Below are 19,941 nucleotides of genomic sequence, written 5' to 3' on the forward strand. Positions count from 1 at the left end.
TACAAATGCACAAATTACCAGGCAGTAAAAGTGTGATGTTGGACAGTGGCTAGATTGTCAAAGAAACGGAGTTGTCCAGTATAAAACTGCATGGAAGGCCACTGTAACAACATATTAATTATTTTTCATTGAATAGATAGGTTAAAATAATTCAGATTCGTGTTTTCAGATATAAATAGATTGTTTTGTGCAGGTCTCTGACTTCTTAAACAATATTTGAGGCCATCAATGAAGAAGAGTTTTAGCTTTAAGGTAAGTACAAGATTTGAGTGATCTATTAGCAGGATATTGTCATTTTTGATGTCACAAATCAACTCTGTAGGTACAAATGATGTCAAAATTCATGATGCTTGTTTAATAATGAATCAATATCATCTATTAACTAAAGTCCACAATATTACTGATTTTCTTCCATCGAGCCAATTACTGATAATTCCATTACCTTGCATTAAATTAATTGCTTTACAAGTGTAAATCAAACAGCGACTTAGTGGTAAAACATCTCTGCTGATCCAATAATTTGAATGAAATGTTAAGAGGGAGTATCTTTGATGATCTAAATAATTAAAAGTTCATCAATAGTTCAACAGATATCTCAAAGTAAATTACTTATAATTCTGAATAGTTTATCATATTCTATAGAAATAGAACATTGAAATTGGAATCTGCCAAATAAAATACAAAAAAAAAACTTACTATCAATATGGTTGTGGCTGAGATGCAGGTGTTCCAGCCTTGTGCTAAAGGTTGGTATCGAATTGAGATTGTTGTTGGACAGGTGGAGATCTAGGAGAGTTGATAGATTAAAAAGACCATTGGGAATACCTTGGTCTGTCAACTGGTTAAAATTCAGCCTTAAGAAAGCCAAATGATGTAAATTCTTGAAATAGTTGTCAGGTATTTCCTTGATTTGATTTTTATCCAAGAAGAGTTGGAATATATCCTGAGGTAGAGTTGGAGGCATCTTCTTCAAGGAATTGTGAGCCAGGTTGAGCTGCATTAGGCTTTTGAGACCTTTGAATGTATTCTTGTTGAACACACCGTCAGATAGCTTGTTGTGGTGGAGGTCAAGTAAAGTGAGATTCTCTAACTTGCTAAAGGTACCCGGTGGGATTTTGGAGATTTGATTCCTTGAGAGTCGAAGTTGTTCTAGACTAGATGGAAGATTTGGGGGAACTCCATTTAACTTATTTCTATCCATGTACAAGAAAAGAAGTTTGTTCAGAATGTTGAAAACTTGTTTATCAAGTTTTTGGTTCGAAATCCTGTTGTTGTCCAAATTGATCCATTTGAGTTCCGTTGCATTCCTGAAAGCCCGCTCTGGAAGAGCATCAATGAAATTATTTTGGAGATAGAGATAATGGATCCTGGGTGGAATGATGGGGACTATTCTCAGATTGCGACTGTCACAGTAGAGTGCATTGGGATAGTCAGGGGGACAGTTACACTCTCTGGGGCAGTCTGGGAACACAGACACTGGACCTGGGGGGAGAGGTGGTGGAAGCGTTGTGGCATGAAATGGCTCTGTAGGCTCAATGGCAATTGCTTTTCCAGGCTTTGGAGTTTTGGGGAGCTTGGGAAGCTTGGGAGGCTTGGGAGGCTTTGGAGGCTTGGGAGGCTTTGGACGTTTGGAAGGTTTGGCTTTAGGTTGACGATCCTGGCAATGGACCACTGTAGTCAAGATAAGACATATAGAAAGTATGTATCCAAAATGGGTCATGATCCAGATGAACGTTTACCTGAGAAAATACAATTTCCAAAGTTTTTAGAAGAATATCCAATGCAATGAATAAATAAATGAAAAGAAGTGACTGAAACGAAAGTTTTAACTGTGCCTCATAAAACAAACCTGTACACAACAGGGGAATAAGTTTAGGAAAGGGTTCAGATAACACTTTTGCCTTTGAGCTTGAAGGTTGTGGGTTCAAGTCTCACTCTAGGACCTGATGACCATGGATGGACTGAGCATAGTTCAACCTATGAGGTTGTTAGTCAGCCGATAAACCCTTCTATATGGTTCTCCAAAGGAGAAGCAAGTATAAGATACAAATCATGGATGCGCAGCCTAATCTGTTCTGGTAGATCCAGTATTATTTTAATGTTAGTATTAGCTCATTACTTTTAATGCAAAAGTTAAACAACACAGAAAAATCACCACACATGTCTTTTTATAGGAGAAGCTGGTCTCACGATGGCTGGTGGTAGTAAGACATCTACAGCAGGTATTCTACAATGTAAGATTTTCTTCACCTTTTGTAGAACACAATTCCTGGAACTGTCTTGCGCTTTGGTGAGATAGAACCCGAAGTATCGTGTGTAGTTTGGTCTCCTTACCAAAAAAAGGATAAAATTGCTAAAGAAAGAGTGCAATGTAGGTTCAACAGACAGATTCCTGGGATGGCAGGATTGACCTATGAGAAATGTTTGGGGAGACTGGGCCTGTATTCTCTGGAGTTTAGAAGAATGAGAGGCAATCTTGTGAAAACACACAAATTTTTGACATGGCTCAACTATATAGATGTGGGAAGGCTGTTTTCCTTGACTGGGGATTTTGGAAACAAGGGTCAGAGTATCGTAATAAGGGATAGACCATTTAGGCTTGAGATGAGGGAGAATTACTTCATAAAGAGAGAGGTAGTATCTTGGAATTCTCTGTCCCAGAGAGCTATGGAGGCTCAGTTGTTCAACATGTTAAAGCCAGAGAGTGATACATTTATTAGAATCATAGAACCCCTACAGTCTGAAAGGAGGCCATTCAGCCCATTGAGGTTGCACCAACCCTCCAAAGAACATCCCACCAGACCCTCACTGTATCTTGTAAGCCTACTTTTACCTTGACTAATCCATTTAGCCTAACACATCCGTGAACACAATGGACAATTCCAATGTGGCCAATCCTCCTAATCTGCACATCTTTGGACTGTGGGAGGAAACCAGAGCACCCAGAGAAACCCATGCTGACATGGGGAGAATGTACAAACTCCACATCACCCGAGGCTGGAATTGAATTCAGGTCCCTGGTGCAATGAAGCAGCAATGCTCACCACTGAGCCACCATGCCACCCAAATTTCTAGATACTAAAGATATCAAGGGATAGGGGAATAGTGTGGGAAAATAGCATATCGATCAGCCATGGTCTTGTTAGATTAGATTAGATTACTTACAGTGCAAAAACAGGCCCTTCGGCCCAACAAGTCCACACCAACCCGCCGAAGCGCAACCCACCCATTCCCCTACATTTATCCCTTTTACCTAACACTACGGCCAATTTAGAATGGCCAATTCACCTGACCTGCACATCTTTGGACTGTGGGAGGAAACCCACGCAGACACGGGGAGAACGTGCAAACTCCACACAGTCAGTCGCCTGAGGTGGGAATTGAACCCGGGTCTCTGGCGCTGTGAGGCAGCAGTGCTAACCACTGTGCCACCGTGCCGCCCAACAATTGTTGAATTGTTGAAACAGGATAATTGGACTGAATAGTTTTACTTTTGCTTCTGCTTCCTGTGTTCCAAAGAGCCAATTGCTCCTTGTTCAGTGCACCATAACTGGTTGAAGAGTTGGAGGTCCTGATCACCTAGATTTGAAATGTTAGCTTGCTTTCTCTTCATGGATGCTACCTGACCGGCAGTGATCTCCAGCACTTTTTGATTTCAGTTTTAGGTCCTATTGCACTGCCTCAAAACATTTCAATTCAAAATAGAGCACTGCTCAGCTAACCTATGGCCTATCTGTAGTGTCACAGGAGGGGATCCTTTTCAAGCTGAAAAGGTACTCTGTGCTATTATCAATCAAACATTAAGAGTTTTTAAAATGAAACTTTCACTCTGGGATTTTAACAGCGTTTTTGTTTTCACTGGGATTAACATTCTTGCTAAAATGGTGGATAGAAGAGCCAAACCAAACATATGGTGCAGTCATACAATAACATTATGTGAAATAACTCCACAGAGGGCAGTATCCTGAAACTGAGTCCCCTTTTACTTACGCAGAGAATCCTTGGCACTAATCCAGCTCCCACAGAGCCAGCTCTTAGTGTGCACAGGATGTCTGACACTCATGTTCTTTTCAGTCAGCCAGGACTCCTTGATTGGACCAAATTAACAGTTCCAATTAGGAACTCATATTCTATGAGGTCTACCTGACTGACCTCATTATAATCACCATATCTCTCCCCATCTGAGTTCAAGGATGTAGGCCCATTTTAAAAAAAAATTTTTTTGTAACTCCTCCTGGGGTGTCTTAGCACTGGGTCAAGTTCCTCTAACTCTGCCTCTGATACGGACGGAGTGTAATGCACAGGAGCTCACCTCTTGTGCCTGGAGTGTCTCAGAAGAAATTCATTCTCTTCTCCAGGTGACAATGGCAACAAGGCAGCAGCATCTACCATGTCCATCTCAGATTCCGACCTACCTTCAATGCTTGACAGAGATGGAGAACCCACTGGCTCCAGACCAGTAGAAAGGCTATCAAGTATTTGGGCATGTTTTGCTCCCATGCCATTTGCAAGTCTGCAGCTTTCATATGGTCCATGTGTATGTTTTCGGACTGTCACACCTACCCAAACTTTATTCATCACTGGACCTGACCTCACTCCGGCCATGCTTCTTACCCATGCAGGGCCATTCCCTTGGTTCCTACACCAAACCTCATCCCCTCAAGTATACTATCTCTCTCATTTAGCGGAATCTTGTGTCCACCATTGGTGTTTTTGATTTCATTTTACCCTTTCTCCCAGTCCAAGAAGATCAGATTTAACTTGGTGTGGAGTCTTTTCCCTGGCTCTGCTGGAGCTATCCCTGTAGTTGCATAAGTGATGGTCCTGTAATCAATTAAGGACTGGGACAGTTTGGAATCTAGTGAAGCTGTAGGCAGTTGCTTTAAGCCTGCCTTCAAAGTTTGGACTGCTCTTTCTGCCAGACCATTGTACAATGGCTGGTTTGGAGCTATCGTTATATATTGAATACCATTCAATTTTAGGAACACTCAGATTTCCTGCCGATAAATCATGGCCCATTATATTAAAAAAATGAACAAAGAAAATTTTCAGCCCAGGAACAGGCCCTTTGGCTCTCCAAGCCTGTGCCAATCTGTGACCAACTCTTCTGGAAGTCTGTGTGTTTCAAAAGATGTGTGTGTTTTTTTTCTATCATTGTCTCTGTGTTTAATGAATGAACTTTATGCACATCCAGTCACTTAGAGTGTGTGTCCACAGTGACTAGGAGCATTGACTGCATGGAAAGACCTACATAGTCAATGTGTAACTGAGTCCAGGATTTACCCACCATTCCCATGAATGTGGGGGGGGGCTGCTGATGGTAATTTTTATCCTTGTTGGCACTATGGGCACTGGCCCATCAATGCAGCTATGTCTGCATCCTATACTGACCACCAAACATAACTTCTTGCCAGTATCTTCATTTTGAAAACCCCTGGATGACTCTAGTGGAGTCAGCCAGTATGTGGTGGGAACCTTCACTCAGGACAATCACATGCCCTCCTCTACTGTGAGCTGGTCTCTCTGGGTCCCAAAAGGTTTCAGTTCTGGTTGTGACAACTCTTTGGTTTCCCATATCACCATGAACTGTCTCAGTTTTGCCAGAACTGGACCTTTCTGATCCAAGGTCTGATACTTCCAGTCACAGCTGATAATATGTCAAGATAATTTAAAACTTTTATGGATTCTTCCAGTGGTGGTACTACTGGTGGTGCATCTGCCAGCGGGAGGCAGCTCAATGCATCCATATTTGCTACGTGGCCTTCCGGATGGTGTTCCAGCTTGCAATTATACACAGTTAGAAGTAGAGCATGCTGCTGATTTCAACCTGAAGCTATGGGTGGTCGCTGCCTTGCCCTCTTTAAAAAGACTTAGCAGGGGTTTGTGGTCCATTATTATTCAGAATTTATGTCTGTAAAGGTATAGGTGGAACTTGTTGAAAGAAAATATGAAAACCAAGCCTTCTTTCTCTATCTGCGCATACTTTCTCTCTGCATTAGCCAAAGTCCTGGATACGTATGCTATTGGCCATTCCTCTTCATTGTGTCACATGTGAGCCAATGCTTCCCCAATGCCTTACAGGGAGGCATCTCATGTCAACATCAGACCTCGTTTAGAATTATAGCGTGCCAACACCTTGGAGGCTGATAGCTGTTTCTCCACTGCCTGGGAAGCTATGGCTTAGCAATGTGACCAATTCCAAGGCTGATTTTTTTTTTTAAAAGAGTCAATGCAAAAGTGCCAGGATGGAGGCTGGGTTATGTACACACTTTCCGGAATAATTCACCAGCCCAAGGAAAGACCTAAGCTCTGGTACAGACGTGGGGACTGGGGCAAATATATTGCCCTCACTTTTTCTTCCACCGAGTATAATCCTACTCTTATTGCCAGTGAAATAACTCCATAGAGACCAGTATCCCATCACCAAGTTGTCCATTATTTATACATGGACAGTCCTTGACACTGATCCAGCTCCCTCACCGCCAGCTGTCAGACTGTCAGGATGTCTGATACATGTCTTTCTCTCTGTCAGCCAGAGCTCTCTGATTGGGGCTGTTAACCTGGTCCAATTAGGCAACACATATTCTGTGAAGTCAACCTGGATGACCTCGTTACAATCACTAACAATAAAGCTTGGATATGATAATGCATGATGTAAACAGTTGCACAAAATGCAAAAATGAAGATCAGAATCATTGAAAAAGACTTTAGCATAAACAGCTCTCGCACATAAAACATATGCAACAGAAATTGCACCTTTTTGAAATCCAAATTACTGCGCACAGTTCAACACTTGTGGCATAATGACAGACTACTAAAAAATATATTATTTTCCAAATGATCTCACTCTTTTACTAAGTTGGACTGATTAATTCCTCCTGGCTACTCTGAAAAGCTCAGTGAGTTCACACTGAAGGATTCTATTTAGAATTGAATCAGTTTTGGTCAAAGAAAGAAACCAAGAGCATATGGTGCATCACTTAGAATCTTTCAAAGCTGCTGAAGTAGTTGTATGCACAGAATAAAAATGGGAATTATATTACCATAGTGCACTCTCTGTCATCCCTTTGGCAGTGCATTGCTGGCATCGTTTGTGTTTTACTCTTAGTAGAGATGAGGTAGCCAAAGGTAGAACAGCATTGTTAAATAATATCTAACAAATATTGTAGATGCTGGAAATCTGAAACAAACAAAGAACTGAAAATACTGACAACACAGTATGGCTTCAAGCTACATTTGGTGGTGCCTCTACCCATTATACAAACAGGGGAGCCAAAAAGTCTGGTCATCTCTCAGTAGTGGGTTATGAAGTAAACATTGGACATGTTAATAAGAGAACTAATAGGAGCTGAAACAGAACTCCTATGTTTGTTCTTTTATTGTAATGATATTGGCAGCATGTATAGGCCAGGCAGCAGAGTAGTTACTCCAAAAGTTAAAAATCACACAACACCAGGTTATAGTCCAACAGGTTTATTTGGAAATCTGAAATTTCCAGCTCAGCACTGCCCCCATGACTTGTCCTACCTGCTTATCTTCCTTTCCACCTATTATCTCTCCACCCTTCTGACACTCTGCCTGTATTCCTGATGAAGGGCTTTTGCCTGAAACGTCGATTTTCCTGCTCCTTGGATGCTGCCTGAGCTGCTGTGTTTTTCCAGCACCACTAATCCAGAATCTGGTTTCCAGCATCTGCAGTCATTGTTTTTAACCTAGGTTTATTTGGAAGCACTAGCTTCCAAGAGTATGTCAATAGCACAGTCCAGACTACCTGGCTCAAGAGTATGCTTTTTGTTGCATTTTGAATCAATCTTTATAATTGAGTGTTAGGTTAAATAGAGAAAAATGGGCTGCCTAAGGCGTACTGAGCTGTAACCATTTTTGTCATCATTGGAAAATCTCTTAGCATGATCTACTGATGAAGTAATGACGACATTTGCCTTGCAATCAATGACATTAACAGATTATCTGGTCATTTATTTCCTTACTGTTGATGGGGCTGGCTGTGCATGAATTAGCTGCTGCATTTGTCACAACCAAAAATTGCTTCATTGATTATAAAGTGCTTTGAGACATCCAGAAACTATCAAAGGCTCTATAAAAATGCAAATCTTTCTTATTCGTGTAATACATTGTTCCAATTATATTTTGTTTTTATGCAGTAAATCTTTCAATTATGTTAGACATTTCTACTAACCTCTTATCTGGAAAAAGAAACACAAATAAGTGTGAGGCTGAAAGTTAGATTTTCAACCTGTTGTATTCTGTTTTTTGTTCCGGATTTGTTGGATTGAATATAATGATCCACCAAAATGGCACTGTGGAATTATTACAACATTACTCTCCTGCAAAAACATGGAGGCAGTAGTGGCTTTGTTCATAGCATTCCCATCATTTGTGGGTTGCTTATGCTGAAGTTTCTCTTAATGGAATTTTTCTTCAGCTGAATGAATGGGCTTGCATGAAATTAGCAACATTCATGCTGCTGACGTTTATGAGTATCTAACATGTAAATGCTATTAAAATATATTGAATGTTATTTAAAAATTAAAGTTAGAAATTTAGTTTTAAAGATTACGGTGGAAAAAACATGTCATGCATAAAATAATGTAATGCTTTAATGATTGATTTGATTTATTGACACGTGTACCTAAGTACAGTGAAACGTTTTGATTGTGAGCAGTACATGCAGATCATAGTAAGCAAGAGCATACAGATCATAGAGTGAAAAGCTTGGACAGAGTGAAGCATATAGGTTATAGTGCTCAAGACGTATGTAAGGCAAGATCAGCATTACCAAGATTAACATTATTTGAAGTTAGACAGTCCATTCATCAGTCTTATAACAGCAGGGAAGAAGCTGTCCCTGAACCTGTTGGTGTTTGTGTTCAAGCTTCTACATCTTCTGCTTGATGGAAGAGGTTGTAGGAGAATACTACTGGGTGGGAGGGTTTTTTGATGATTTTGGCTTTAGTTGCTAAAACTACATTGCTTTGTGAACAGTGGGACAAAGCATTTTGAATGAAAAATCAATTAGCTATTTACATTAGCAAGCTTTGATAAGATTTGTAGCTCAGGTTGAGGTCCTGGATGTACATTTGCTCGCTGAGCTGGAAAGTTCATTATAAGATCTTTCATCACCAGTATAGGTAACATCATCAGTGAGCCTCCAGTGAAGCACTGGTGTTATGACCCAATTTCTATTTGTGTTTAAGTTTCTTAGGGTTGCTGATGTCATTTCCTGTGGGGATGTCATTTTCATTCTTTGTCTCTGGGGAAAAAAACAGGAAATGACATCAACACAGGAAATGACATCACGTACCCAAGGAAACCTAAACATGTAAATAGAAAGTGAGACATAACACAAGTGCTTCACCGGAGGCTCAGTGATGATATTACCTAGTATGGTGACAAAACATCTGAAAATGAACTTTCTAGCTCAGTGTGCAACTTACATTCAGTTATTTACACATCCATGTATTTCAGTATTTTAAGCCAGGTGATCATAATTACAGTACAAACCATCTTTAAATATATTTCATCTTTTGAACATTTACATATCTACATTTAGAGATATCCCTTAATAATTAGAAATACTTTAATGCTCAATTTAATAGAATTACAGAATGATACAGCAAAGAAAGAGACCATTCAGCATAACATGCCCATGTTGGCTTTTTGAAGGATTTTTTGGCCTATCCCCACTAACTTGCAAAAGGTATCCCCTTTTGTCTAATGTGTTTTGGATTAAAATGATTTAGAAGGTTTAAATTTTATTTAACATAATATTATTTTTATCTTAAGGCACAACTGAATCTAAAGGCATGGGGTAGGAGTGACAGCAAAGTTAATTTCAGCAATCAGAACAATGGAGGACATAGACAAACACTGTGACAAATAAATTTGTTGCAGAGCATCAAGATTGCCATCCTCTGTCCTCCTCCCTATTGGCTATATCTATGTTTGTATTTGTTATATAATTTCCAGATTTCCTATTCCAACACATTTCCAGCTATTCCAATTTGACTATCAAACAAGTCAATTGGATTGTCAATCAAAATCGCTGAGTCCATTTTAAAGGGCCCGAAATGATAAGTTCCACATTCTATAATGACCACTTGAAAACTTATCAAATTATAATTTTGTTTCCTGTATCCACCATGCAGCCCTGTTGTTCTGGAGTCACTAGTTTCAAGTTCACTAAATGTATCTGCTGTATATTCACAGCAGCTGTTGGTCAGATCCATTCTGCCATCTCTGTTAGTGGTTTTTGCCCTTAGTACTATGAGATACATTCTGGGACAAGTTACTACCTGTGTCTGGTGAGTTGGGGGGAGATATCTTCCAAAGGTTCAATGCAGTGGCTAGTCAAGCAACATAGAATTGGGAAAGCAAAGGGAATGTGAGTGAGAGTCTGTAGACTCTTGTCTTTGAGATCAGTACTGTGACCTCCATCCTGCCAGCTGGTGTGGTTTGGAATCCAGTGATGATCCCAAGCTTTTGAATGAAGAGCTCACCATCAACATCAACGTTCGCCACAGTGGCACGACAGCTCCATAGAGCTACTGACCTCTGATTGGTCAGCAGCCCTCAGAAGCTTGGACCACTATCCCCTCACGGTCCTTCATCTTTGCAAAGGTTCACCATTCTTCAGTGGTACTTAATTCAGGCAGCCTTCCATATAAAAGCATCCTTACTGGCTCTCTATTTAATGGCTAAGACCCCTGTCATCGATCATTAATATTGTCTTATCACACAGCCTGAAGATGGCAGTACATGAATGGCTGTCATTTGTATTCAGTACAGGATACCACAAAGAGAGTTCATGAGATGGAAAGAACATGCATAAACATCAGCTGAAAACTTCAGTTCTGTTTTTAATTGACTATTGTGTGCCTCCCAAGGGCTAACTGCAGTAATTAACTGAAAGGCTGTTACATAAACAGAAAGCTAGTGTCCAAATAACATATTTTATAACTTAGGGCATTGAAAGTCTTTACCTCAATGAAATATTATTGTTTTAATGTATAACCAATTCTTTAATGCAGGGATATGACACTGCGAGTTTCTGCATAGCAATGTTCCACAAACACTTGCAAGACAATGACTGAATAATCTCTTTTAGTGATGTTGGGTTGGAAGAAAAGAATATTGGCCAAGCTCTTTTTTACATTCTACTGTAGGATCGATTACATCCACCCAAAAGAAAACAAAACTTACCATCTATTTAAAAAAGTCAAATAATCCTGCTCCATTGCCAAGTTTACTCTGTGCCAAAGGAAATGAAGATATGGACATGGCTTGCCATTTGCATGTGTCAAGTTCTTATATCAAGTCATCACTTATTTTATGTGAGAAAATGGGATTTAAAAAAAACATCGCAGCTGTAAAGCCATCCTACCAGATCCATGCCAAATTATTAGACAATGATTTCAGTTCTCTTGCTTTATGACCAGATCTGAAACACAACTTAAAACTGTTGGCAGTGCTGAGGATTTGATGATAACAGAGTGGAGTTGTTGGGTCTGGAGCCGACCAGTACAATATATTTACACTGGGATACTTCCAAATCTTAAACTGAGACATGCTGAGTCATTTTGGATGGCAAGGGTATTGAAAATAAAAATGTTAGTGAACACAGTTACCTTTCCTATTTATTCTTTGAGTTCAATTGATTAAAATTTGGTTTTGTTGGTCATTTCTTGAACTGAAACTCTTTCAAATTACCCTGCAACATAAAAGGTGTATTTGAACATAATTGGCTCTATTTCATTGTATATTTTCAATTAATAGAACAATTTTCCAACATTCAGAAGGAAAATTCGTGACTTGTGATTTATAGAAAGCAAGAACAGTCAGATTAAAGAGGAAAATAAAATTAATGTTACAGCCATTATGTTACTTGAGTAATGTGAAGTTGGTTAGCTCAGGTGGCTGGCTGGCTGCTTTACAATGCCTACAGCACTGATTTAAATCCTGTACGGGCTGAGGTTACCAGGAGAAATCCCACCTTCACAACCTCACCCTGTGCTTTAGGCATGTTAGGTTATGTTAGGTTAGGTTAGGTTAGATTAGATTAGATTAGATTAAACTAGATTACTTAGTGTGGAAATAGGCCCTTCAGCCCAACAAGTCCACACCGACCCGCCTCAGGTTAATCCACTCCCAGTCATCCGTCTCTCTAATGAGAGAGCAGCCCTCTGGGACTATGATGACTTTACCATCGTAGTAATCCAGCTCAAACATCACTGTAGCTCCTGGAGGCTTTAAATTAGGAGAAGTAATGTTATGTCAAATAATAAAAAAAAGGTTAGCATCAGTCATCTACAGGGATTCTGTAAAATCTAATGTCCTTTAGGAAAGGAAATCTGTCGTCCTTAAACAGTCTGGACTATGAATGATCCAACTACTGTTACAACTGTTCTCGAATATGATTCCCAAGTCATTTAGTTATTATAGCTACTAGTCACCTTCCTAATGCCACCTATAACCAGTAAGTTAAAAAGAAAGAAATAAAAGAAAAACATGATCTGGCTTTGATCAGAATGTGGACTGTTGATTATTTGGACTGCTATAATAAATGTAGACTGCATCATGAGGAGAGTTTTTTGTTTTGCAATGTAAATGTAAAAATTTCTTCAGCTCAGCTTTTCTGGAAGAAGAGAATCTGAACAATTTGATGTCATGCAGGGATGATCATGGTGACATGGTGGCTCAGTGGTTAGTACTGTTGCCTCACAGCACCAGGGACCTGAGTTTGATTCCTGCCTCAGATAACTGTCTGTGTGGAGTTTGCACACTCTCCCTGTGACTGCATGGGTTTCCTCCGGGCGCTGTGGTTTCCTCCCACAATCCAAAGATGCGCAGGCCAGGTGAATTGGCCATGCTATATTGCCCATAGTGCTAGGTTCATTAGTTAGAGTGAAATGGGTCTGGGTGGGTTACTCTTTGGAGGGTCGGTGTGGACTTGTTGGGCTGAAGGGCCTGTTTCCACACTGTAGGGAATCTAATCTAATTTAAAAGTCATGGCATAAAGGCACTGGAGGAAAAACATTAACTAGGCTTTTAGGCACACACACTGAAGCTAAAAGATTAGAAGCAGTGTCCTACATTTATAAATAATTGAATAAATGAAGGGATTAAAGGTGCAGTCATGCACATAACACAGTCTGATTAGGAAATACGTATGCATTATCCAGCAAGAAGTAATTTGCTGAAGTTCATTGTCAAAAACATTTTAGAGCATGACATAAAATCTTTCAGTTTTATGGGTGAGATTTTGTTCAGGATGAAAAATGCACTTTGGTTCCATATTCTGAATAATATTATATTATCCTTAATGCCAATACATTTCAAAATGTATCATTTTACTTGATGCTACTTTGAAAATAAAATCTCGTAGATTTTAAAAGGAATTTTATTGAAATTAAAAATGTAAATATTTTAAGCATGGGATGGCAGTGGGATGTGTTTCACATTCTAATTTACAAGTCAATAGTAACTTGCTCAGAATTTCTTAGTGACAGATTTGTGAAATTAAGAGTATGTATGCACTTTGAGAAGATGGATTTTATGTTTATTCATAGGATGAGGACATTGCTAGCAAGTCCAATATATATAATCCATTCCTAATTGCCTTTGAGAAGGTGATGATGAGGTGCTTTGTTGAACTATTGCAGTCCATGTGATGCAGGGATGACCATGGCACAATTAAAGGTGGAGTTCCAAGGTTTTGACCCAACGACAGCAGAGGAAGAGCAAAATGGCTACAGGTCAAGGTGGTATGTGACTTGGATGGGAGCTTGCAGGTGGCAATGCTGTCTAGTACCTGTTTCCAATATTCTTCGCGGTGTTAGAGGTGTCAAGTTCAGAAGGTGCTGTTGAAGGGGCTTTGGGGCTTTGGTGGAGTGCATCTTGTTATGGTACTCTGTGTCAGTGCTGGAGGGAATGAACATCTAAGGTGGCTGATGGGGTGCCAATCAAGCAGGCTTTTTTGTCTTGGATAGTGCATTGTTAGAGCTGCACGCCTCTGTGCAAGTGGAAAATTTAAACTCATTATGTGTGATGGATGGGTTTTGGGAATCAGAAGGTGGGTTATTCACTGCAGAATATCTCATCTCTGACCTGCTCATGTAGTACTGCTAATTATATGGCTAGTCCAGTTCAGCTTCTGGTCAATGGGACATAGGTACATTAGTTATTATTTGACCTGGCAATTGCCTTACACTTCTGTGGTGTGAATATCATTATCTAATTATCAGGCCAAGTCTGAATATTGTCTGGTACATTAACTGTGGTCATGGTACATCTATCTGCTGAGTCATTAATGTGCTAGACATATTGAAATCATCGGTGAACATCCCCAATTCTGCCATTATAATGGAAGGAACATAACTGATGACATCTTGATGGACTAAGGACACTACCTGAGGAACCACTGCAGCAATGTCATGGTGTGAAATGGTCAACCTTCAACATGGCAAACTTCACAGTGGCAGTAGTATGTACTATCTGCAAGGAACACTCCAGCAACTCATCAATGCTTCTCTGCCAACACCTTCCAAACACATAACCTCTATCACTTAGAAGGGAAAAGACAACAAATGCGTGGGAATAACACCATATGCAACAAACACAGATAATACTGAAGAAGCTCAGCAGGTCTGGCAGACTTTGTGGATAGAGAAACAGAGTTAACACTTCAAGTCTGGCATAACTCTAGTTCTGGTGGAGTTTGTCCAGCATTCTGTGTTTATTTCAGATTTGCAACATCTTCAGTAATTTACCTTTATACGCAAATTCTTTCTTAAAATTACATTCTTTATTATTCATGGAATGTGGCATAGTTGGCTGGGTCAGGTTATGTTTCCCATTCCAGTTGCCCTTAAGAATGTTGTGGTGAAGTGGCTTCATTGACCATGGCAGTCCATTTAGTGTAGGGACACCCCCATTATCATTCAACAGCCTGGATTTTGATATATTTCCATGTCTGGGTGGCAAGTGGAATGGAAGAGAAATTTCAGGTGGTGGTCTTTCCATGTTTCTGCTGCCTTTGTCCTTCTGAGTTGGGAATCTGGAAGAGTCAAGATTAGATTGGTGCTAGAAACACACAGCAGGTCAGGCAGCATCTGAGGAGCAGGAAAATCAACATTTCAGGCAAAAGCCCTCCATCAGGAATCTGGAAGGTACGGCCAAACTATGTTTCTGCTATACATTGCTACAACTGAGTGTGGATGGTGAGAGAGTGAATTATTCTTGATGTGCTGACCAGTAAATAGATGCTGTCACCTGGATAGTGTCAAGCTTCTTGATTGTTGTTAGAATTGCGCTCCGGGCAAGTAGGGAGTGTTCCATCACTTGTGTCTTGCAGAGGGAGAAAGTGAGGACTGCAGATACTGGATATCAGAGTCAAGAGTGTGGTGCTGGAAAAGCACAGCAAGTCATGCAGCATTCAAGGAGCAGGAGAATCAACGTTTCGGGCATAAGCTCTTCATCAGGATTTGATGGTAGACAGACTTTGGGAGTTAGGAGGTGAGTTACTCATTGAAAGATTCCTAGCCTCAGACTTGCTCTTGTAGCCACAGTATTATATGGCAAGTCCAGGTCAGCTTCTGGTCAATGGTAGGCTGTTGGTAGTGAGGAACTCAGTGATCGTAATGTTTTTGACCGTAAAGAGGCGATGACTCGATTCTCTCTTATTGGAGATTGTCATTGCCTGACATTGTATGGCATTCATTTTACTTGCCACTTCTCAGAACAAGCCTCGTTGTTGGCCAGGTTTTGTAGTATTTTGACATTGACTGCTTTTGTATCCAAGGAATCATAAATCATGCTGCACATTGTTCAAGCATCAACATTGTCACTTCTGACCTTACATTGGAAGGAAGATTGTTGATGAAGCAGCTGAAAATGGTTGGGACTAGGACACTACCCTGCAGAACTCCTGCAGAGATATCCTGGAGCTGAGATGACTGACCAACAACCATGACCATCTTCCTAATGAGCAGAAGGATTTCCCTTTGATTTCATTGACCAGTTTACAAGGGATCTTTGATTGTCAAATGCTGACTTGATGTAACGACAACCATTCTAACCTTACTCCTTGGATTCAGCTCTTTTGCCCATGTTCAAACCAGGGCTTCAATGAAGTCAAGAGCTAAGTGGATGTTGGGAACACCAACCGAGCTCAACGAACTGGTTATCGTAAGCAAGTATTGATCAATAAGCACTATTGACAACACCTTCCATCACTGTGCTAATTATTGTTGTGACGGTAATTGGCCAAATTGAATATGTCCAGCTTTTTGTGCTGATAATCTTCTATGTTGGGTGAATGTCAGTATTGTAGCAGTCCTGGAACAGCTGGTCTAGGGATATGGCACATTATTCAGTTGAATTGACATTGGTGATGCTGGGGACTTCTGGAGGAGGTTGAAGTGGATCATCCACTTGCATTTCTGGCAGATTATCGATGCAATGGTTCAGCCTTATCTTTTGCACTGATGCGCTGGGCATCTTCATCATCTAGGATGACAATATTTGTGAAGACTCCTCCTCCTTCTCTGGTGAATAGTTTATTTCTCTACCATCATTCATAATTGGGTGTGGCAGGACTGCAGATTTTAAATCTGATCCATTGGGAGAGGAATCACTTAATCTTGTCTATATGTTGTTGTTTATGGTGTTTGACACATCTGTAGTTATGTGTGATAGACTTGCTGCTCCTAACATGCCCCCTCCCCTGCACTTTCCAATGAACCATGATTGATCCTCTGGCTTGATGGAGATGGCAGAGTGGGAGATATGGTCATAAGGTTGTAGATTACATTGGAGTACAATTCTACTTCTGATCAGTCATAGCAACGTGCACATACAGTCATATGGTCTTGGAGATGTACAGTGCAGAAACACTTCAGTCCAATTCATCAATGTCGACTAGATATCCTAACTTAATCTAGTCCCATTTGCCAGCATTTGACCCATATCCCTTTCAACCCTTCCTATTCATGTGCCCATGCTTGAAGTGTTTTAATTTTATCAGCCTCTACCACTTCTGGCAACTCATTTCATACATGCAATATCCTCTGCATGAAAATGTTGCCCCTCATGTCCTTAATAAATCTTTCCCCTCTCATCTTAAATCTTTGCCCTCTAGTTTTGGACTCCCTTACCCTGGGGAAAAGACCTTGGCTATTCACGCTATCCAGGCCCCTCATGATTTCATAAATCTCTGTACGGTCACCCCTCAGCCTCTGACACTCCAGGGAAAACAGCCCCAGCGTATTCAGCCTCACCCTACAGATCAAACCCTCCAAACCTGGCAACATCCTTGCAAACCCTTTCAAGTTTCACAACATCTTTCCTACAGCATAGAGACCAGAACTGAATGCAATATTTGAAAAGTGGTCTAGCCGACGTCCTGTACAACCTAACATTACCCCCCAACTCCTATACTCAATGCACTGATCAATAAAGGCAAGCGTACCAAATGCCTTCTTCACGACCTTATCTACGTGCAACTACACTTTCAATGAACTATAAACCTGCGCTCCAGGATCTCTTTGTTCAATCTCACTCACCAGGATCCCACCATTAAATATATAAGTCCTGCCCTTATTTGCTTTTCCAAAATACAGCACCTCGCATTTATCAAAATTAAACTTCACCTGCCACTCTCAGCCCATTTGCCCATCCGATCAAGGTCTCATTGTACTCTGAGGTAACCCTCTTTGCTGTCCACTATACCACTAATTTTGGTGTCATCTGCAAAGTTACTAACCATTCATCCTATATTCACATGCAAATCATTTATGTACATGACAAAAAGCAGTGGACCTAATACTAATCCTTGCAGCACATTGCTGGTCACAGGCCTCCAGTCTGAAAAGCAACCCTTAACCCTTTGTCACCAACCTTCGGGCCAATTTTGTATCCAAATGGCTAGTTCTTCCTCTACCTTGCCAACCAGTCTACCATATGGAACCTCATTGAAAGCCTTGCTGAAATCCATTAAGACAATGTTCACTGCTCTGCCTTCATCAATCATCTTCATCACATCTTCAAAACCCTCAGTCAAATTAGTGAGACACAATTTCACAAAGCCATGTTGAATATCCCTTATCAGTCCTTGTTTTTCTAAATGTAAATCCTGCCCTCATAATCCCTTCAACAACTTACCCACCAGTTTTGAGTTTCCAGATCTATTTGAAGTCTGTCACATTTCGTCCAGCAATACCACATCATATGTTCAACGTGAAGATGAAATTTTGTCTCGACCCGACTCTTACTGATATGTCATGAACAGATGCACTGTGGCTGGCAGATTGGTCAGGATCAGGCCAAGTATGCTTTTACTCTCTTGTTGATTCCCTCACCACCTGTCGTAGGCCAAATCTAGTAGCAATATCCTTTAGGACTTGACCAGCTCAATCATAGGAACATAGGAACAGGAGGAGGCCTTTCATCCCCTCATGCTTGTTTCACCATTCAATGAGATCATGGCTGAACTGTGGCCCAACTTTGTATATTTGCCTTAGGTTCATATCCCTTAATGCATTTACTTAACAAAAGTTTATCTATCTAAGATTTCAAATTAACAACTGATCCAGCATCCATTGGCATTTGTAGAAGAGAGTTCCAAACCTCTAGCATCCTTTGTGTGTGGAAATGCTTCCTAACATCTCTCCTGATGGTCTGCCCTTATGCTCAGATCATGCCCCCCGAGTTTGAGAATCTCCAACCAGCGGAAATAGTTTATCCTTATCTTTTCCTGCTAATATCTTGAAGTTGTGCTGTTGAGCCTGTCTTAGTGATGGACATTGAAGTCCCCACCCAGAGTATATTCTGTATCCTTACTACCCTCAGTGTTTCCTCCAAATGGTGTTCAACACTGAGCAGCACTGATCCACATGGCTTCCTGAATGGGACCTATACCGTTATCCCTTCGGGGTGTTGTGTCAAATTCCTGGAACTCTCTTCCTAATAACACACCTAATCTCATAAACAATTTTTTTAAAAATCCCCTGATTTCCATTGACCTTTGTATTGTGATAGTGTCATGCCACATTGATACAAATGCTATCTTAATGCCAGGTGAGGTCCTCTCATCTCAGCTCTGGAATTCAGCTCATTTATCCATGAATTTGATACCTTTTGATGCTAGAATAGAAATCCAGACCAGAGCTGAACCAAATTTGAAAAGTGCTCAAAAATCCACTCAATTGAATGTTTAAACACATATGGAACACTTACTAAACAAATTTCTAATTTCCAATTTCTGGGAGTGCCATATGTAACTATAAGAATTCTCTCCTGGACAACAGTAAATGAAGTACAGCTGGGAAACTAAAAGCAGAGAACTATTTGGCTGAAGCTCAGTTAGTAGCCTCAGACCACAGAACATATAGAAATGGCTCTCCCCTGTTGGTTTAAATGATAATGTCAAAGTATATTATGGAACTGAGCCATTATAAACTAAGAGGAATGATTACTCATTCTGTGCTGAGTTAGCTTCTTTGGGTTAGTATCGTGCCAGTGTTCCTCACTTAATGTTGGTTCTGTTAAGTTTGGGAATTGAATCATATTGGCTGCTCCTGGTTGTTATCTCAAAACTCCTGATGAAGGACACAAATGTGTGAACAAATAATCAACACCAGTGTGGAGTAGGCTGTGATACCATCGTGTGAGATATTAGCCAATATGAATTGTTTGTGCTCAGAACTGCACCGCTGAACCCATGTCTCTGGTCATATGTGCATTATCAGACATGTTCTCAAGTCACACGTGCTCTACCAAGCCTGTATCTCAGTCACATCTGCATTAACAAATCTGTACCCCAATCACAAATTCATTGGTTGTCCTCTATTAAGCTTTAATTGTGCATCTTGCACAAGGGAGGCTTGTGAAGGGTGAAGGTTTAAAGGTCCCAGTGTTTTTCCGTGA

The 19,941-nt window shown here is 40.4% G+C and overlaps 1 protein-coding gene across 2 annotated transcripts in view; it reads right to left on the reverse strand.

The window, feature by feature from the left end:
- LOC122563119 (proline/arginine-rich end leucine-rich repeat protein) overlaps window positions 1-19,941 on the reverse strand; it is a 29,564-nt gene that overhangs the window by 8,006 nt on the left and 1,617 nt on the right. For both annotated transcript variants that reach the window (XM_043716567.1, XM_043716566.1), the window contains exon 2: window positions 697-1,739. In XM_043716567.1, coding sequence (XP_043572502.1) covers window positions 697-1,720 — 1,024 coding nt within the window. In that variant the 5' untranslated portion in view covers window positions 1,721-1,739. The remainder of the gene's footprint in view (window positions 1-696; window positions 1,740-19,941) is intronic.

This window comes from Chiloscyllium plagiosum, chromosome 26 (assembly GCF_004010195.1).
Source record: "Chiloscyllium plagiosum isolate BGI_BamShark_2017 chromosome 26, ASM401019v2, whole genome shotgun sequence".
Taxonomy (NCBI): domain Eukaryota; kingdom Metazoa; phylum Chordata; class Chondrichthyes; order Orectolobiformes; family Hemiscylliidae; genus Chiloscyllium; species Chiloscyllium plagiosum.